The 21,746-nt window shown below is 35.5% G+C and overlaps 2 protein-coding genes across 3 annotated transcripts in view; one reads left to right on the top strand and one right to left on the bottom strand.

Moving 5' to 3' along the window:
* The window catches only part of LOC121315657 (regulator of microtubule dynamics protein 2), a 70,266-nt gene extending 61,855 nt beyond the window's left edge, over positions 1 to 8,411 (top strand). The window contains exons 7-11 of the mRNA XM_041249931.1: positions 2,256 to 2,333; positions 3,812 to 3,910; positions 6,152 to 6,205; positions 7,187 to 7,267; positions 8,231 to 8,411. Of these exons, the coding sequence (XP_041105865.1) occupies positions 2,256 to 2,333; positions 3,812 to 3,910; positions 6,152 to 6,205; positions 7,187 to 7,267; positions 8,231 to 8,284 (366 nt within the window). The 3' untranslated portion in view covers positions 8,285 to 8,411. The remainder of the gene's footprint in view (positions 1 to 2,255; positions 2,334 to 3,811; positions 3,911 to 6,151; positions 6,206 to 7,186; positions 7,268 to 8,230) is intronic.
* Positions 8,412 to 16,121: 7,710 nt separating this feature from the next.
* LOC121315656 (cytochrome P450 1B1) lies at positions 16,122 to 21,346 on the bottom strand. Of its 2 annotated transcripts, none has more exons than XM_041249930.1 (3): positions 20,793 to 21,346; positions 19,382 to 20,427; positions 16,122 to 17,229 (listed from the first exon to the last, which is right to left on the bottom strand). In XM_041249930.1, the coding sequence occupies exons 2-3, from the start codon at positions 20,401 to 20,403 to the stop codon at positions 16,641 to 16,643; spliced, it is 1,611 nt and encodes a 536-aa protein (XP_041105864.1). In that variant the 5' UTR covers positions 20,404 to 20,427; positions 20,793 to 21,346; the 3' UTR covers positions 16,122 to 16,640. The 2 variants fall into 2 exon arrangements, with proteins under 2 accessions (XP_041105864.1, XP_041105863.1); XM_041249929.1 differs by having other exon boundaries at positions 19,382 to 20,411.
* Positions 21,347 to 21,746: the final 400 nt, after the last annotated feature.

Here is a 21,746-nt window from a genome sequence, read left to right as displayed (position 1 = left end):
AGCAAGATGCCTCCGGGGGTGTTCTTGCTGAGGTGCCAGTCTTTCTGTTAACAGGTTACTTGTGCATGTCTATACAACATCGTCTTGAGCATTTAAACTGCAAGGATTGAAACGAAATAAATAAATGGATAAAAAAAAGGATACATATGTAGCAATTGTTATATATTTGATAAATGTTATATGTTATTGCATATTTATTAACATGTTGGTGGACGTATTGCACCACAGCCCCTCACGCCCCACCAAAGTAGTGTAGAAAAATGTTTTCATTGCTTTCATACATTTCATACATTTCTTCCAGTTACGCAAGACAAAAAATGGAATCATACAAATAATACAAAAGAGAAATATGCATTCCTATATAGGTCACTTTGTAAAGAAAAACAATTAATTGCAGTTTTGATGCCCGCCTTGTATTAAAATGCTAACCACAAACAGCTAGCTCAAACAGCCTGTAAGGGTGCTACAATGATGTGGTCTTGTATTGAGTATGCCTTTTAGAGGGCTGCCTGTTTAACAAAGTAACAATAAACTTCTTGCACCTAGAGTCCACAATTTTTTTTTGCAAATGCTGATGGAGAATATAAACCTAAGTAAATGGATATAAATTGGTTTAAGATGTTAACCCTAACAACTGCTACTTTTGCATAAGAAATAAAGCACTAAGTGGCTTGTGGATCTTATCGGCTTCATGGTAATGATTACTAGCAATAATGTTGCATAAGCTAGTTATCCCACGTATATTTAACTTTTTTCTTTTAATAAACCACAGGCTGGGAAAACCAGTAATGAAATGAGTCTCTCCTGAATTTCTATCTCCTCAGGCTCCAGTGAGCATGGAGCATAGATTTCAGGACTTGGAACACGGCAGTTAACATGGAAAACATTCAAGGAATGAACATAACCAAAACAATGCTACTGTAGCTAGAAGCAGCATTACTACTATAGTACATTCATGGAAAAGTAATCCCAGATTATTTTAAACATGTGATTCAGGTTCTGCTGGCACTGAATAGTAGCTTGCCAGTTTTGAAGAGCAGTGTTACAGTTTTGAAGAGCAGTGTTACAGTTTTAAAGAGAGTGTAAAGGTTTGACCCTGTTTCCTCAATAATTTATTTTATTACTTTAATCAAAAAAGGCCATTTGGCAATATACATTTAAAGGAGGTGATTGTAGGGACCACAAGTTTGTATTTCTGTGGATGTATTGACTGGGGGTCCTCCATCAGGATGCCTGATGTACCAGGGGTCCTTGAAAGTTGTGCTGTTATGTAGTCACTAATTGCATTTAAAAGGATTGATCATAACCTCTTATCTGTGTTTGGTTCCCTTTGTGGTCTGTTTGATTATGTAATTGTTTCCCTTTATGTACAAACTGTAATTATGGCAATCATTGAGGGGCCTGCAACTGTTTCAAAGGAAACATGCAGTACGTAAAATGATAGTACCTGTGCATTGACGTGTTTACATATGAACATATATAGTTTGAAGTTCAAAATTTTGGCAACTCTACACAATGTACAATTATGCAACTTGCAGTATTCCTAATTTTTTCACCATTTTGTGAACTTTCATTTGCTGAGTTTTGTATAAGTGCAATAATGAATGTTTAAATTATCCAAAATGCCTTTTAACTTACCCCAAGTCCAATATTTCACAAAAAAGTAAATGTGTTTGGTATTATTGTATGTCCTGGTAAAAAATTGAAAACAACAAAAAATATCTCTCTTTACTGTCTCATAGGTTTATTTTTTTATAACACTTTAAAGAATATGCTGTATACATCTTAAATGTTTTTAAGACAGCAAAAATGTTTGGTTCTGCAGGGGTTAATGAACCATTCAATATAATGTTTTAAATGCTTATTCTCAGCATCTGAACATGTTCACTGACCTCTGTATCAAAACACTGTGAAGCTACTGTTGCTGGTGGTTGTTTAATCATTTTAAATGAAGAAAAACTGTTTTTGATATTTACACTGTCTTGCATGTTTTCATTACCTTTTAATGTTTTCAGTAGAATCTGCCATCTTATTGATGGCAGATTCTACTGAAAACATTCAAAGGTAATGAAAACATGCAAGACAGTCATCAACAAAATGAAAGAGAAGGGTTGCATGAGAGGCAAGAGTTGTGTGGTTTCTGTGCGTGCGTCTGAAATATTTGTGGGTATTGTTATGCATGATAGCACTAGTCCAACAGACCATGTATTGTAACCGTACCTCCCTGACATTTGCTTTCATTTTACTTTGTTCAGGATCATCTAGACAAAGCAATTGAGCTCAAACCACAGGATCCCCTGTCTTACTACCTCCTGGGAAGATGGTGCTATGCCGTAAGCTTTCATCTCTTGACATGAACATTTTGATTGTTGAGGAATTCATTAACCATAAGCATCACGGGCCATGCACTGTTGATATGAAACACAAAGAAGAACAAAGAATTTCACTTTTGTGTTGCACTGTGAAATGTTAAATGGGTCTCTCAAAGGATAATTCCATTACAGAAAAGACTATGCATGATTTATGACATGAGGTTTCATATTCAAAACACAATTTATACCAGTAGTTGCAGAATCACTTATTTTAACAAAAAAGGAAAACAAATAGCAGTAAGGAATGTAAAATTCTTAGTAAAGTAAATATCTATCTTTTACCCTGCAGTACAAGTATTTTATAAAATGGTTTTGACAAACTGAGGACTCTGATTTGGCCAAGACCCCATGTAAAATTCCCACCACATTCTAATGACCTAATTTCAGTTTCTTAGCCATCAAATAGCTATTTTATCAGCTCATTAATGCTCATTTACTTGGCACTCAGCTTTACCATCTTGGAATGTAAGCACTATCTTAGTATTATTGTTCCCCTCAATGCCACCCAATTCTCTGAAGTGTAGATGCACTGTCTTTGACGGGCAAAACAGCTACGGTGGCTGTCAAAACCTCAAAAAAAAAACAATTTCCAAAGGTACAGCTCTTGTAAATCTCTTGATAATTGTCTACTTTAAATCAGACTGAAACTAATTCCTGATTGCTGTAGAAGACACCTTCAAGTACATGAATATTTTAATAGCTAACAAGACGATACTACTTTTTTTACTAACAATTATTAAAGCAGGTGTTTTGCATCTTTGGCCTGTCGTTATTGCGACTGATCGAGAAGTAATAGAGTTATAAAGTCCCAGACCACAATGGCTTTGAACCTTTGAATGGTGGCAGCATGATTGTGTCACATTATGTGCTAAGCAGGAAAAAAAATGCTATCTGTTTGTTCCTACACCCAGGACCACCATCCAAAAGCCTTCCATTCAAAAAAAATCTTGTTATGTTTGAATGGGCTGGATTCACAGAGGCTTGCGTAAGAGGCTGTTGTGTATTAATCCTTCATTTATAAGCAACCAAGGACCTTGTTTGAATCACGCTGCCGGTGTCAGTACAGCCTGTAAATACATGTGTAAGAGCTAATGGAGTATAGAGAAACGATATCCAGACTCTCCAGGTACGTAATTGGAATTCTTTTTAGTGAATTGGCTTGTTCTGGGATTCCTTGGAAAGACTTATTTTGCCAAACTTTTGAGGCAAGGAGAGATGCCTGCCATAATAAAAGAGTTTTCATACGTGCTTACCCCTAAAAGCAAACATGACGCTTGTACTGAACAAAAAATATATATATTAAAAAAGAAAACAATGTTTAATCACTGCAATTTCACAAAATGATAAAAAAGGATATTGTTTAAATGAGGAATACTACATACATAACATATTAATCAAACTGTTTTCACCAATTACTGATCACATTCCCTCACTTGCAGGTCTCTCAGTTATCTTGGATTGAAAGGAAAGTAGCTGCTACTCTTTTTGGAAACCCACCAACTGCAACAGTACAGGAGGCACTTCATTATTTCCACAAGGTATTTAGCTCTGTGTACCTTTTCCTGTAGCAAAAGGAGGCTTGGAAGAAAGGATCTACAGGAAATGAAGGGTGTTCTGCCTCTTGATTTCCAACCAGAAGATTGATTTATATTGGTGATCTTTAATACAGGCTTGATTGCAGGTCCATATATTAGAAGCAACCCTTTTATATTTCTTTATTTGGTAATGATTGCTGTTTTTTTAAGAAATTAGACAGATAGGGTCTTGTTTTCCAAGTTTTATATGGCAGAAAAACAGAACCTTTTTGTATCATTATTATTATCATGAGAATGTGCAATGGTCGATTTTCAATATGAATACAGCATCTTTATTATTAATCTAGGATGGAAATCCATTGTTCTCTATATCTCATGGTCATATACTTAACCCACTGCTGAGGAGTGAGTTGTATCTTTAATTGTAATAATTGGCATTAGTCCTAGTTTCAAAATGATTGCAGCACGAATCCATGTGATGCACTGAGACTGCACTGTTATATACTGACGTTCATTTAATCCCCTTGAGAGGAGCTTATACAGTGGTGCCCAAAAGGATCTACACACTTCCATTTCAAAGTAAAATGCAATTCACATATCAATATGTATTTTATGACACTATATTAAGTATAGTTCCTAGATTTAATGGGGTATTAACTTATCTAACAGACTGATTACAAAGATACTCCACTACTTGTTAAGGTACTAAACTTTTCTTATATAAATCGTGACTAATATACTTTAGCCAGTCCCTTTAGGCTGCGTAATAACAGACGGACTGAGCTGAATGTTGTTGAGAGCTAACTGAGAGCTGTAAAAACTCTTTGAAAGCACTCGGTTCTTTGCTAACGATTGTATGACTTTAGAAGAGGGTATTTTTCATTAGCCGTCAACTTAGTTATTAGATTGCATTTTTGTTTCCTTCTTTTCATCATGGACTCGTCTGTGAACCTCTGGTCTTTTCAGGGGTTATTTGTTACACTGAGGAGGAGTGTAGCGTTTGTCAGGATTGCACTACAGGAAGCTAATGAAGCATGCTTTTCACTCTCATTCTTTTTATGTGATCGTGAGAAATGGTTTGTAAACAAATTACCCAGTCTTTCCAAAAGAAGAAATGTATCATTGTGGCAAGGCAAAAGCCCTACATGTAAATAGTGTGTGAGTGTGTGGGTGTTGGGAATGTAGGCTTGAGAGGGAGGGGGGTTAAAATCATTCATAAAACATGTGAGAATGTGGCTGGAGCCTTAAGGTAGGGCTACGGAATGGTCACATATGTGTGACGAATCATTACCGTTTTCGTAATTTGCATACGTTTTGCATCATGTTTGTACATTTACGGCACTTCTGACAGTGTACATCCAGAGTGAAAGGAGTGTTTGCTTCCAAATGTTTTTTTAAATCTCATTCCATTTAGAAAAATGTTTTCGATCCCACATGTACCAGCAGAGGAAGTTGAAGTGATCACAACGAGCGATCACATACCGTATATGCAAAACAAGACACACTGGAAAATAACACCACTCTACAGCAAGCAGTTCTCAGAAATCCTGTTACGATGTCAACACAAATTGTGCTGCCTCCAAGTGTAAAATGTGGTACTTTAAACATGGTGAGAAAATTGAAAAAATCGTATTTGTTAATTATTTTTAAAGCCTTTCCTCAGCCCTACCTTAATTGAATGATTAATGGTTAGTTAGGCTCTAGCCACATGGGGTTTGATTGGAATGGTGGTGAGTGTTTATTAGCTGTGTAGTTATAAACGGTCAGTGAAGGCGAATGCCCAGCTTGACAGCCCAATTGCTTTGTTTTAACCTTTTATTTTGGTCCTTGTGCCTGTTTGTTTGTTAGTGTGTTTTTTGCTTGTTAATAAACGTGCACACCAGCGCTTTACACTGCTGCTTTCTCAGCCTCATTCCTGATGCTGTCCTGTTACAATCATGTTTATACTAAGTTATCTAAATATTGCATCATCATGAACAGTTTGAAATGTGTGGGAATTACATGGTATGAATTACTGTAGGAAAAAGATGTGGCAATTCTGTAAATTCTTGCAGAGAGAAATATTCCACTGCTTCTTGGATGCACTTACCTTTCAAGCATGAAGTGCTATGCATTGAAAAACCTCAATAATCCCCTCAGGCTTTACGTTTGGTACAGAGAAGTCATCGTCCTGTGATAGACACTTACCGGAAACATGAACAATCATTCCAGTCATTTAATTTTTGTTTATTGATTTTTTTTCAGGTAGAAGAAATTCGTCCCTGCTACTCCAAATTTAATTATGTTTGTTTAGCAAAGGTGAGCTGCTTTTTTTGTTTGTTTTGTTTTTGTTTTTTTGTTTTGTTTTTGATGCAGCAAATTGTATTAATTCCCTTTTGTGTGTGTTTGTGTGTCATTTTTATATAGATAGACAGACAGACAGACACAGCTGTGGTCAAAAGTTTACATACTTCAATGGAAATTTATAATTTCTAGAAATTTCTCAAACAAAGAATTTTAGGAAAAATCTTTTGTAGGAAATGTTTTGCTTTTATGGATGAGGAAAAAGTTACAAGAAATAGATGTCTGCAGTTGTTTATTTCAATTGAGGCACCTTTAGCAATAATAGCCTCTTTTAAATGATTAGGATATTTGTCAGTGAGCTTTTGGCATGATTCTTTAGTAATTTTTTGACCATTCTTCAACACAAAATTGTTCCAGTTCATTCAAATTCCAAGGACTTCTCTTGTGTACAGCCACCTTCTTTATATATATATGAAGGTGTCAGCACCCACAGTGAAAGGAGTGTTTGCTTCCAAATGTTTTTTTAAATCTCATTCCGTTTAGAAAAACGTTTTCGACCCCACATCAAGTCTAGAAGAAGAGAGTGTGTGCAACCATCCTTGTCTCTATGAGCCTCAATGAGCAAAGTGTACATGCTTTATATGTCATTTTTTTCTGCAGAGACATTAATATATAAAGTGCCTTATGGTCGGCACTTCTTTTTGGAAAAGTTTGCTGTGCATGAATGCCTTCAAGATTATATAATGTATCTATTATATATATATATATATATATATATATATATATATATATATATATATATATATATATATATAATATATATATATATATATATATATATATATGTGTATGTGTGTGTGTATATATATATATATATATATATATATATATATATATATATATATATATATATATATATATATATAATATGGCATTAATAATCCTTTGTATATGTTGTACTGTAAGTTTTGCAGTAAATGTTTTTATTTTTTTCAGTGTTACAAAGATCTAGGACAAAGAGTCCATGCACTAAAGTGGTGTGATGCTGCATCTGCTATGGCAGTAGCTTCTAATGAGGTTGGTAATTACAATATTATGTGCAACCCTGTATTGGGATCAATCATTCTGGAAAGACCCAAATGGTTAATTTAATTTAAATCAATCAAATAGCCATCCCCACACTAGTGTTTTACATACTTTTAAAGATAGAAAGACTTGCACTGTAACAAACATTGGTTCTCAACACTTAAACAAATGGGACCATTAATGAAGATATCGAGCTATCAGTTGATGAAATCAGCCCCTAAATGAGGAACCCTACTTGCTGTCTTTCCTTGGATATCCTGGCCACACTCAGTCAAGCACAGGGTCAGCTGCAGCTTGTCAGAAATAAGGAACAAATTGAAAGTTATTGCATTAATTGCAAAATCCACTGCAATTCGTTGTACAATGTACAGGTTTCATGAAGTTCCAATGAAATGCCCGGGTTGTCTCAAAACAAATACATTATTCAAAAAGGGTGTGTGATTTATTACAATATTTTGGGAAGATTTGAACCCCTGTGTTTATTGTCCCAAAGAGTTTTTACCATTTAACTGCACCACAGCCTTGTGTTTGTGCCATGTTTCTTTGGGGCTACATCAAGCCTATTTTAGTGATTAAACATGAACCCATATTTATTTAGCATAATGTGTACATTTTCTGAAATAATAAAGAATCACAACGTGCACTTGTCTACCTGATCTAGATAGTTTTATGATTGGACACACCTGTTTAATCAATGGGTTGTAAGAGTACAACATTTAAATTGTAGTGCTAAATTATCACAGTACACAAAGAAAGAAAATACTATTTTCGATTAGCTAGAGGGCATTATCTTCTATTCCATTTCACACACTGGGTACTTGTTGAGACGCCAGTTGAATACCAAATTAAGGTGAAACCAATTGATGTCATAACAGGCACGTTTTTCCATTATGAATGGATGACACAGTCATGATCTAAACAATGACCATTATGTGCTGCTGTGTTTCCTTACAGGATAAAGAAGCCCAGAAGGAGCTGGACACTATTCTGTCTTCCCTCAGTCAGTAATCTAAGACACACTTTCCCTATGACAGAGCAGCACTGACAGACTGTGGAGATGGAATGACGTTTAGAACTAGGATATGTGTAATTTGTTGCAAGTCTTGTGTGATGTAGTCTCTTAGATTTATTGGAAATCTCTATTTATTTATATATATATATATATATATATATATATATATATATATATATATATATATATATATATATATATATATATATAAAAGGGAAAAATTTACCTTTTTTACCTTCAGCAGCACAAATATTTACTGGTTTTAATACATTCCGGGATCAATGTTTAAACAACGTTGTAGATTTATTTACTGCATTTAAATTTTGTAAACCAGTTATATAACAAGAGAAATATCTTGTTGTCTTTTAAGCTGTTTAAACTGTACCGCAGGCCCTCTGCAGTCTGCTTTGATCCTCAGCCCAGGTGAAGTGACTGTAATTATCTCAAGCTTGACATTGGATGGCACGCACTCCCGGTTAGGTGGTTTCAGCAACATTGTTCATTACATGCACACAAAAGACAAGGTTTTTTATAAAGAGTAAAAAACACCCTAAAAGATGGTATCTCTCTTGCCTGACAAAACAAAATACCACTATTTCCTAGAAAGTGCGTGCTAAGAAAAGTAGCACACCAAACACTCACCACCTTGGAAACAGTATGATGAACAGAAAGCAAAAAGTGAAACGTTGCTATAAAGCAACTGAGGTTACTACTGTCTCTGTGTGTTGCAAATAATGGATTTTAAATATTTCAAACCCCAGGTTGTGCAGTCATATTGGAAAAATCAGTACATATATCCACTGTGGTAAAGGCTGTAGATTTCCCTTGGGACCAACATTTTTCTTTAAATTTTTTTTTTGAACTAGTAATTGATCCACTTCTAACTGTTTGACTGATCACTTTTGACATTATTTGGCTGCGATAATTCTTACTTTCAACAGTTTATTTCTTCAGGGAGCTATTGTGTTGCAGCCATTCTTCTAAGAGAAAGGGTTAAAGATTTCTGATACAGCTATGCGTATATAAACTGTCAAGTGTACGACTGCCAGTGAATAAGGATACCTACTCAGAGCATGTCAGCAAATATTTCTATTGTTCAGAATTCCTTGTAGCAGAATATTTTACCAGCATGTGAACACAAGCCACTTGCTGCTACAATAATGTGTATGAATGTATTCATTTTCAAAAACAAACAAAAAAATTATTGAACAGTAATTTATGATTTACACTATAGTTATCATAATACTTCGGGTAAATTGCAATAGATATTGAGAATGTAATAATTTAAAGATGTTTGTATTTATATAAAAATATATGATTTATGAATTTATAAATGATTATCAATAGCACATTTAATTAAATAAATTAAAGGGCTTTTAATGTATGCTTTTAAAACATGTATGTTCAGCAGTGAAACACATTTATTAAATAAACTGTTTTGTTGTAGCTTGTCTGTTTCCCTTAAATAAACACTTTTTAATAATATGCAGAAACAACTTTCAGGAGCTTTGAACAAGCTTCTGAATGTCTGGAGAAACTTCAGTAACACTGAATAAATATTTAAACTCCCTAATCAAAGTAATGAAATAGTAATTTAAGACAGATTCTTACCCAATTTGTTTTTCTCAGGAAAATACTGTAATTGTATGCATTAGAAACTTCCACCCTGTTGCCACAGAGTTCTCTCTTTGTTTGGTGTTAGTTTTGTTTGGTGTTGCTGGTCACTAAACAAATACATACAAGTGTGAAATATCAGCAGAGTATTGCTTTTTCAATGTGTTTTTTTCACTATAATCTCAAAGTACTGATACAGTTGTGTTTTTTAATGCATTCCAATGTTTCTAAAATATTTTTTTCCTTCCATTTGGTCTTTTAAACCAGTTATTTAAAGAAGTTAAAATACAAAGCAAAACATTGGACTTCCAATGAAATATGTATGAGAATCCCAGCTAAATTGTAAAAGTGCTATATGAGGAGGATCATTTTCTGCAGTGAAATCTTTAGTGTAAAGCTTTTTGGTAATTCTTGATGTCATTCAGAATGCATTTGCAAAAACCTTTTATTTGCAGTACTTTGGTTGTGTTAACAGGTTAACATAGTCTTCAAAGGATTTTATGTGAATCAGTATGTGTTTCATTTTTACAGTCTACTGCTCCTAGTTAAAGAACAGCTTTTGTTGTAGAAATTTGATACAACCAATGTCCATTTTGTTATTTATTTTCTATTTTTTCAGTGATATTTAATTATAAAATCAATGGTAATGTACCTTTTAAACTCAAAGGGAACTAAACTGGTGACACGTGTGGATTTATCTGTATGGTGCAGCTTGTTTTATGTGCATAGTTATCTTAGTGACAAGAACAAATTACTGTAAATGTTGCTAATGACAAAAGAAAGATTAATTTTTTTGTAGGAACACGTTTGTACAATTAACACTGTCCACTGATAGAGTTAAAAGAGAATTGTTCCGTATGAAGATTACTCTTAATGTGTGAAGGGTTTTAATTATCATCCTGCTACTGCTGTTGGCCCACGATCCTCTGACAGTGCTTTAAAAGACATTTTGCAGATACGATGGGTTTAAGAATGCAAAAGTTTGATATCTGATCCGTTTTACTTACCAGCTATCTGTGCTTCTGTTCTCTAATGGTCTATTCCAGTTGGGAAGTTCAGATCATGCTGTTTCCAGCATACTAATTAAAGTTCCTGATAAGTTTTTCTTGATTTGTGTTTTATATAGTGTTGTCTACATTACGACTAGCTCCCTCTTGTGGCTGTGTCGTGTTTAGCCTTTCTGTTGGCCCAACTTATGAGACAGCTGTACTAGAGGAAGTTTTATCATGTCTTGCATCTCTGGCTATGATGCTGGTGGTTTTTCACTGCTCTGCTATCCACCGCTTCTCTGTGAAGAACGCGTATGGACAAGTGCTTCAGATGAGAACTCAAATATCTGTCACCAAGTCCTTGAAGTCAACAGAGTGAAAGGTGAAAAGCTGCCTGCCTAGAGCATGTTTCCATTTGAAAGGGTACTGTACCGTCCTTTCAATAAAGAAGGATCTCTGATTGAATTTCACTTTTTTTTTTTTTTCCAATTTCAATTTTACTTGATTTACTTGTCCCTAGAAAAAGGGAAGGATATATAGTCCCTGCCACTCTGAGAGAGAGAGAGAGAGAGAGAGAGAGAGAGAGAGAGAGAGAGAGGAGCACGGCCTGGAACCAATTTACCACTAAGGGGCATTCCCAGAATGCATTGCATACTTGGTACCTAGCTGACCATTCTAGATTCTATTTGAAGGATCCAAACATAGGCAGATCTAAATACTGACAGCCTTAATTTGCTGGGGTTTTTTTGTTTGTTTGTTTTTTTTATTAACATCACTAAATGCAATGAATAAGGTTCAGAGCAGGTTTCAATAAATACTATGACCAAGGACCCAGACATAACAGAAACACAACATTGAAACAGGTGATACCTTTTCTTAATGTCTGTTTTTCTAGCTGAGTTGTAACAACCCTTACAATGTTAAGACACACATTTGAACCCGCAAACCACCTGCAACCTGAACAGAGCTTATTTTGTTAGTTAAAAATTAACTGAAGAGGACTTGCAGTCACCTTTTCATGTGTATTGATTTTAAAGGTAATACTTTCTACTGTCTGCCCACTTGTTTATGGTTTGTCGGAATATCAACTCCCATCTGCACTAGCTCTGCAGCTGAAATGACCTGTCAATACAGCCTTATTATTAGTAGTAGTATTAATTGAAATAGAAGTTAAACATATGTGGAGCTGTGCATTAAGCCTGCTGTTGATTTTTAAAACACTCATTTAGAATAAGCTATTTCAACAAAGAAGAGCAGATTATGTGTTTAATTGGCTATTGTATCAATAGTAGTTGCATCCTCTCAGCGTGTTTAAACTCCCTATGCAAAGTATAAGTAGGTTAAATATTACCTCTAGTTGTTTTTCAAACCCGGTTAAAACAGAATTAATTTCTCCTGAAATAGCACTGTCTTTATTTTATTATATTTTATGGCTTTTTATTTTGTTTTTATACTGACACTTTTAAATAGGGCTAGACTTGTTTTACTTATCAGCAATCGGTTTTCTTTATCTGCGTTTGTCACGCACTTGGGGCTGGCTGGTTGACTCTGAGCTCCTTGTTGATAGTATACAGGATGTTCTGGGAGTGTAAGATAAAGCAGTGCACACGGAAAGGTTATCTTAAACACTTGCCTTTTGTTCTTGTGCCACATGGAAATGTTACCCACGATGCACCTCTTCAGGCATGTTATTGTGCACTGTGGGTATGATTATCAGTACCTGAGCCAAGGATATCGAAGTAAGTGACCTAACAAAAAGAGCATCGACTTGATAAATCACTGCAGTAACCACTGATTTAAAAAATCTTAGAGTAGCTTGAATTGTCCTTTTAGTTGTTCTGTTTAAATTCCCTGTATTGTTTTGTGGTTTTGCTATAATTCTGAGTGGCTCTCATTTTTCTCAAAATCTGCTTTTACCTGGCTTGAGCTTCCTTTGAGCTTGTCTGGAGAATCTTAAGTACCTGGAGTAAACAGACTTACCCATTGCATTCAAATCATGTGACCTCTCATACCCCACCTACTTGGTTTATATAGATATTGAGTAATTGGGGCTGGGTTGGTAGAGTTAAAATGAAGAGTTGAATGGAATAAGGAAGTCTGTTTATTCTATCCGGTGTAAACAAATATTGGTTCCCCAGAATATTTGTTCCCCAAGAAACAAATATTAGTATATCTGTACTCCCAGGAGAACAAATGTGTTCCCACCAGCAAACATTTGTTCCCCCCTACATGCATGTTTGTTATTTATCCTGTCTGTGTGTAAATTATGCATGTATAATGCTAGTGAATGTGACCAATGTTTGCAGGCTGTTCTCGTGTGTATTTGTTGGTGAGACTGGACCTGTCAGAAGGGCCTGGATGGTACAAGTCTAGGGTTAGGGAAAGTGCTCTTAAAATGAAGGTTTTAGTTGAAAAGGCATGGAAATAGACTAATATGCAAATAAAGATTACTTTTCCCAATAAAATTAAATAAGAGGAAACAAATATTTGGCAGGGGCACATATATTCTCTGACACCGGCATTTAGGGCTTTTCAGATAAAAACAAGTTTGAGCCGTAGAATATAATGTCAGGTTTAGAGAAAAAAAAATTATATTTCAACTTTGTAGGAACGGAAACCAGAACCACTCGGAATGATTGCAAACAAGACAAAATAAAAGAGAAATGTAAGTAAAAATGCTAGTTACTCTTTAATGTAGCAGAGATATCTCTTATGTGTATCAAGTTTCAAATGATACTATAAAGCATTAAAGTCTGATTACCTACCGACGGTACGTTGATTTATTTACATTATTTATTTTAATGATGTATTTTAAGCAACAGATCTAAAACCCCGTTTTTTAACTCTTATAATCCAATGTAGTGCAGGTGTGAGGTGCACATATAATTAGGAAGTGAGTTGAAAATAACCTATTTCAATGGTAGATTAAAGTAGGAAAGATTAGATATGTCTCAAATGACATCATAATAAAAACTAAGCAAACCTGTCTTAACAAGTAAAGTATTTGGTTTAAAGTAAAGCTGCTTCACTGATTTATATGTATGCAGTGCACCTCTGCAGCACGAGAGTATGTACAAAGCTGGTGCGCGTGCATGTCACTTCCTTTTATAACTTGTCAGCACTCAATTTGTGCTAACTTGAAAGATTCACATTTTGTACTGTTATTTCAGCCAATGACATCTGACATTTCACCCGCTGGGTTTAGTTTTAAATGCCTTCCCATTTAAACTTTCTCTGACACATGGCAGGTTGGAAATGGAGAGTGAAAGTGCACTAAATTTGTGTGTGTGTACATATATATATAGATATATATATATATATATATATATATATATATAATATATATATATATATATATTTATATATTTTTTTTTTTTTTTTTTTTTTTTTATTTGCTTTCACTGAAAGCCGCTCAGCCCCAATCCCCAATAATATTGCAGGTGGAATGTATTTGAACTTTAATAGGCGTGTGTGTGTGTGTGTGTGTTTGCCAATAATATCAATCTCCTGGCCCTTGCTCTCATCTATAGCGTAGATTAGTGAGTCAGCATTGCCTTGGGCATCACGCTTCACCTGCTGTGCTCAGATAGGCTTCAATACATTACTTTATATCTGTCTTCACAAATATCCATGTACTGGTACTTGCTGTGCAGCATAACTTAAGAAACTTAAGTTGCTTGAATAGTTGCCAGAAAAAAGGTTCTCTGAATGTTGACCTACATTTCATCCAGGTATCAGTATTGCACATTGTTTAAACAGCATTCTGGTTTCAAGCTAATTATGGTCAGGTTAAAAAAAATGGCATGTGCTGTTGGCAACAAATGCCACTCATGAAGTTTACAAGAGTAGGTGACAGGGCCGATCTTGAAGGGCAAATGTGTTAGCCTTGAAGTCAGCCTCTAAATACGAATTGAAATAAAGTGCCAGTAATTGAAAGTTAATGGATGACTGTCAGTCAAATAAGTTCATTTTACATTACACACAGAAAACAAATAGAAAGTTTATGAATGGGACAGGTAATACTAAAAGTACTCTGTTTATGTGTAGACTATAAGAACTAGTTCCTTGTGCTGCTTGTTTATATTGTGGAGCTAGGTCATTCATAACTTTTTTTCTTTCATAATAAGTTTTTGTGCAGGAAGTATTTCGACGCACTTGCAATAGATAAAACATTAAGTTCCTCTGTCTAGCATGTCTGAATAAATGTTGTGCAACTAGTATACTGTGGGTGGTACTCTTTTTGCTATAGTGGGGTATAAAGTATTGATTAATGACATTGTATTTATATCATGCACAGTTAAATGTACAGTAAATGTCTGTACTATAAGAAAAAAATTATCACAACATATTTTTCTCATTTTATTTATTTTTTTAAAAAACTGGTTACAAATTCATAAGATGTTAGCTTCATTAGCAGCAAAAATATTATAAAAATGACTTTAAATAAAAGACCACCTTTATAACTTGTTTCTATGACAAATATCTCACAATATAAAAGATAAACAGGACAAGTTGATCCAATATAGATCTAAACTTGAAACATGATTATTTATTTATTTTTTTTTATTTTATTTTTTTTTACAGTAGTTCACGGACACAGGCTAAGTTGAGGATCGGATTTGCAGTTTTTGAACACCTGAGGTTCTTGTTTTTTGTTTGTATTCAGAATGAGAGAAATACCACAGCATCTTTTTCAAGGATGTATGAAAAGCTGTACTAGGTGTGTTGGTGAGCTACATCTAATAGCGGCATATTTACAGATGATGTATTATATTTTACAGCCTGCATTTCTATAGCTAGACAACAAAAAGCTGAATTATATTTTTTAAATATCACAGGCACAATATAGGCACTGAAATACAACAGTCCAAGACTTTGTTCCAATCAAGTCCTAAATAAATTGGTTGACCCTTAGCCAGTTCAAATAATCAATTTAATACACGGTTGGAATAAATATCTGAACTGGAATTGATATGTTAGGGATGGGAACTAGTGTTATTTGGGCTACATAGTAGTAGTTCCCTTGTAGGCTAATTAGAAACAGTTGTTTCCAAAATGATAATTAACCACTTCAGGGCCTGGGTGCAAGTTTAAATGGTTCAATTAAACAATTTAGAAAAGTGTTAGGACAACAAACAGGAGTGGAAGAGCCACCTTTAGCCATCTGTGGTCTAAAGTCTGCATTTAAAGTAGGGACTGCAAATTATTCTGAGTTATAACAGAACACCAGTTTATTCAATACCAACTCTAGTTTAACAAAGAGAATGCAAAAGGTTTTCAAACCTCATTTGACTTTGTTTTAGAATGATTTGTGTAATTAAAAAAAAAAATAATAATAAAACATTACTGTCTGCAGAGACATATTAGTTTATCTGCATGGATCTTTTAAACATACTCTAGCTGTGCTTTCTGATTGTGATTTCATATGCTGGAGAGAATAAAGCTCTGTCAGTCATTTTATTGTGATATTGATTATTTTTTCTGTGGATTTTTTCTTTGGTTTATGTACAGTGTATGTATATATATATACCAAAACTATATACGTGCATTCCAGCAGTTCATAAAAACAATGCAATTTAATCATTCTAAAAGGTTGTGTACGTCATTTAAGATCTGTAATGTAAAAAGGCAAGATAATGCTATGTTTCACTGATCGTCCATCTAAGAGACACTTTGTGGCCACCCAGCAACCAATTTCTGTATTCTTCTTTACCTTCATTTGTTCTAGAGGCAGTTGCATTACATTAGTTTACATACTGCTTTCAGATTTCTGCAGGTCTTTGACATAAGAGTCCATCACCTCCATGGTGCCCCTGTGCGTTACAGCGATGGAGAAGGGAGTCGGTTTGAGAGTCAGGCCGTAGCAGGAGTCAAGTGTGTTTGGTTCCTCCGGATTTGCAATAAAGTTACACTGATGTGCCAGTATAGCGGTATAAAGAAAAAGTTGCATTTTGGAGAGCTCTTCCCCAATGCATCTCCTCTTTCCAGCTGAGAAGATTAAAACATTGTTGGTGAGGTCCTTGTTGAGATCCCCAGTCTCAGACACAAACCTTGTTGGATCAAAGACTTCTGGATTATGCCACTTCTGTGCATCATGGTTGACTGACCACTGGTTCACGAAGACAACTGTATTTTTGGGAATGTGGTAACCATTTACTGAGGTGTCAGTAGTAGTGGAATGAGGAATAGTGATTGGCACGAAACTAGAGAAGCGCATGGCTTCGTAGATGAATGCCATGACGTGGGGCAAACTGGGCTTGTCTTCAATGGAAGGCAGGCGGGTTCTATCAACAACATTGTCTACTTCTTGCTGAAGTCTGGTCTGCATCTCAGGAAACCTGATGAATGGAAAGAGAGAAACAAAGAAACAGTTAACACAGTCTACATCCATGAAATCCAGATTTAACCCTTTCCATCCTGAATTATTACATTTAAATCACTCAATGTATGTAACTCGTTGAAGGTTGGAAAGTTAAACATGTTTTGGTGGGAAGCGCTTCAAGTTCCTAGGACTTTCTAAAAAAAAAAGTGATTAGTCATCTGTGTTCCAGGATATTATCATTTTAGAGATGAGGGTATGATGTACAAATGATAATGGTTAAATATTATTGTAACGTATCACACATCTTATTTCATTATACCTTCAACTTTTTCAGACAACTACTGTACATACAGACCATGTGTACTTCACATCCCAATTTGATTTCTAATCACTAGATCTGAGACTTTTCTGGCTGCAATTTCACTTGTGTTGAAATAACGATTTGTGTCCCTTGTTGGTAACGGTGTTGCTTTGCAATCCTTAGACAGATAAATAAACAAAGCACGCGGTGTGACTGATCTTTCCACATACTGTACTATTATAATTGGACTCTCGGAATTGCATACCGAGATCATCGTTAATTACATTTCATTGTATATCTATGTTGTGTAAAGTTGTGTTTTGTATTTGTTTTTTTTTTTTGTTTTTTTTACTTTCTACAATTTTAAGGGAAATTTCACTTCGCCGAAAACATGAGGGAATCTTATGAGATAAAGAGCTGTATGCCTATAATTATTAGTACTAGTCAGTGGTAGTATCATTACCTTGCACGGAAAGCAACTGGAGAATTGGTTGCTACTAGTTTTATAAGGGGAAACTCGGTTGACTTCTGTAGTGTAAACTGATAGTTGGACTTGATGAATACCCCCTGCTACATGAAACGTTCCCTATATCTTGCAGCAGACACACCAGTCTATATAGAATCCTTGTGAACATAAACAAAAGTAACCTCTCGTGCTAATGTAATGGCATGCAAAGTTGCACAAAGGCTTTTATGGCAATGCGACACGTCGGTCAACCTGCAGGCTATAGAGCAGGCATGTTTATTTTATAGGACAAGGATACTGCTGCATGAAAACTTCTCAACAGACATGTTACTGTATTTCTGCTGATCATAATTATTTGTTTTCCTGCAAATCCTTAATTTCCCCAATAACGACCAAATAAATCTGAAAATAGCCTGTATGACAAATGTGTAGTCGGTCCCTATTCATTTGAGTAACAATATCAATATTTAAAAAAAAGATATTGTGCAAAATGACAACACACAATGGTTTCAATAAAAAAAGCATGCTGTAAAAATCAAAGGCTATCTAAAATAAACAATACAAAAGTGTTGGTATTCATTTTCTATTACGCACAAAAGCCCATAAAAACTGATGGGGCTAGTGTGTGCTTATCGGGTTATATATCTAAATAAGTAACTTTTAAATTGCACCTGGGCACGCAGGCAGCTTTTAACCTCCCCGCTATTCAATTGTATTATCCTAAGTATCATGGCAAATGAACTTCAGGAAAACGTTGTACTACTAGAATGCTACACCTCCACAATATCTGCTATCCTATGCGTGTGAATTATACTATCACATGCATTGTTGTTACATTTTGTAATAGAACTAGTCACAATTATACTTTTTTTTCTTTTAACCAGTTGTATGTAGCAAATAATTAAAATTAAACGCAAAAAAAAATGTTAATGGTGGTATGTTGAGTGGAGCAAGTATTGGAAAGATGCCAGGACTGACAGTCCACCTGTTTCCGAATTAGCACTGCACAACTCCAGAACATGGGGCAATGGCAGCAGAATAATGTCCTTTATTGAAACATGAAATGAAGCAAGGCATACAGTTTAGTTTAGGGTAGGCTATAATGATGTTATATCTTAGCATCAGGCTATAAATCAAGGGTCAGTAAGATAACTACACTGATACAATAAAACTACACTGATACATTGTGTATACATCAGTTTAAATGTAAGTCATATACTACTACTAAATAATAATAATAATAATAATAATAATAATAATAATAATAATAATAATAATAATTAATAAATAAATAAATAAAATAATTTGCTTATTGTTTTATAATATTAATATTAGACTCGCTAATAGATTTTAGCATTTACTTTACTGATCAAAGCTAACAAACAAAATATAAAATGTTACCGGATGAGAAGCAGGATTATCCACTGCAGTGCGGTGGAGAGGGTGTCCTGGCTCGCCCCAAAGATATCACTGACAGTAGGAGGCACATGTTCTTTTCCCAATAGAACCCCGTTGATGTCACGCTTCCCTTGGTCGAGCTCAAGGATGAAAGCGTCAGTCATATCCCTAATAAAACCTGGTTTAATTGTGGCACGGTGCTGGGTCACTTTATCTTGGATGAATGCAAAAAACTCTAAATTGAGATTCTTAAAGTTGCCAAACATAGTCTTAATTGGGTTTGGAAAACTCTGCAACCACGGCATGACGTCCACAAGGCTCCCCGCCCCTACTGTTTCACTGAACTCGTTGTTTCTGCCAACCACCGACATAAACTCTACGTCCTCGTAGCGGTATCTCTTCCCAAAACACAGTGCGCTTATTATATTGGCGGTGGCCACAGTCAGAATCTGGCTCGGTTGGAAATACTTCTCCTGTTCCGTTTTCTTCAGAAAAAGATAAATCAGTTCCCTGACCTCGCTTATAATGTGCTGCTCGAATGCCTTTTTGGTTTGCGGGTTGCTGGTAGAGAACGCTCTGACTGTGGACTGGGCAATCCTTCTGTGCGCCTTCCACAAGTCGCAGTAACCGCCGAACGCCATGCTCTTTCCACCGGAGACCAGTTTGAAGGAGATGAAATCAGGTCTGCCAGCGAAGTCAGACCCTTTCTTAATGAGTGCTTGCTTGATGGCATTCTCGCCGTTGAGGACTACTACGTTGCGACTGCCTAATTTGATTTGAAAGACGTCTCCATATTTCTGTGCCATTTTGGTAAATGATATATGCGGAGTGCTGCCAATCTGGGCGGCGTTTCCGATTACTGGCCAAGGGAAAGGGCCAGGTGGACCTGTCCACTTCTTTGCGTTCCTAACCCATTGCTGAAACCACCTCCACACGTGTACAACAGCTAAGACAGTCAAGAAAACCAGCAAAACGCTCTGCGTAGACGGTCTGGAAATCTCCTCCAAAATCTTAATCATTTTCATCTTAGGACCTGTAAAGACCAACGACTAAATAGTCAATTTATAATGTATTAGCTGCTTTTGAGATTAAAGACTCAAACAATATAAACATATATTTAAAAGTTTGAATTACTTGTAATATACACACACACACATATATATATATATATAGAGAGAGAGAGAGAGAGAGAGAGAGAGAGAGAGAGAGAGATGTACGCATAAATAAATAGCTAGCCCGTTTTACAGAAAGATAAATCTATTGATAGTTTATATTCAAATATTATGTACCATTTAGCACGGAGACACTTTGAATTAGATTGCAGTAGCTACAACATTGAGAAATTGAACAAAGACAGCAGTGTGTGCTTCCCAGTAGTTCCGAATTATATTTAAGAAAGGCTGCAAAAATGTACCTGTTAGTTTACACGAGCCAAACTCCTCAATCAAACAGCACAGCAGCGCTGCTCTTGTTAACTGGAATGCAGGTCTGTTCACGCAAGGCTTGATGAAAGGGGAACGCCAGGTAAACTGCACGCTGACACTGTCAAAAAGTAACTTGGCATCAAAGTTATGGATGTGGGGTTCTCACTGTAATTCCACCCTGCGGTGCAAACTAAAGAGTTCAATTTCACTGCGAAGTCTGCGTGTCCAGGTGTCGACAAATGAAACTTGTCACCAATTTCGATTTCAGTAGATTGTGTCTTATGACAGTTCAGGGAACAGGAGATGTAGACGTGAAATTGCCAGGTAGTTGCATACACCAAGATTTTTCCATGCAGATGATTTTTTAAAATGTATATACACAAACAAAAAAATATATATATATAGATATATAATAGGAATGAGGATCCACAAAATGAATTATGTCTTTTTAAACAAGACTTTTATGATAAGATCTGCATTATAATGTCCAACTTCCGAGCCGCTACTTCATTCACATTAACTACAGCCAAGCCCCGTGAGAGCTCCAATCCGTGTGCACCTCTATATTTATACCTTTGTCATAGAATCCCTGAACAACTGATTTGTAATGAACAATTCATTGACAAATAGGATCCTACTTCGTCACAATGAGACCCATGTGGTTTGCTGTATTACATGAATGTTTTTTTTTTTTTAGCTCAGAGATTCATCTCCTCTCTCTCTCTCTCTCTCTCTCTCTCTCTCTCTCTCTCTCTCTCTCTCTCTCTCTCTCTCTCTCTCTCTCTCCTTCCTGTTCTGCGAACACACCAACTCCAAGTGAGTGATCCCTGGATCTATACATACAGTTGTGCCGAGATTCGGTTGCTAATTAATCACTCACTTGAATCCCAGCTCTCTCACTTCAACTTTGTGTAAACAGTCGGTTCTAGTTAAAAATGTCCCTC

This window comes from Polyodon spathula, chromosome 5 (genome assembly GCF_017654505.1).
Source record: "Polyodon spathula isolate WHYD16114869_AA chromosome 5, ASM1765450v1, whole genome shotgun sequence".
Classification (NCBI taxonomy): domain Eukaryota; kingdom Metazoa; phylum Chordata; class Actinopteri; order Acipenseriformes; family Polyodontidae; genus Polyodon; species Polyodon spathula.
Note: the sequence above shows the minus strand (reverse complement) of the source record. Positions and strands in the feature narration are given on the sequence as shown.

Coding starts and splice junctions, on each gene's coding strand:
- LOC121315656 (XM_041249930.1), bottom strand. CDS start 20,403: ATGAAAATGATTAAGATTTTGGAGGAGATTTCCAGACCGTCTACGCAG. Junction 17,230..19,381: donor ATAATCCTGCTTCTCATCCG/GTAACATTTTAT, acceptor TCCATTCATCAG/GTTTCCTGAGATGCAGACCA.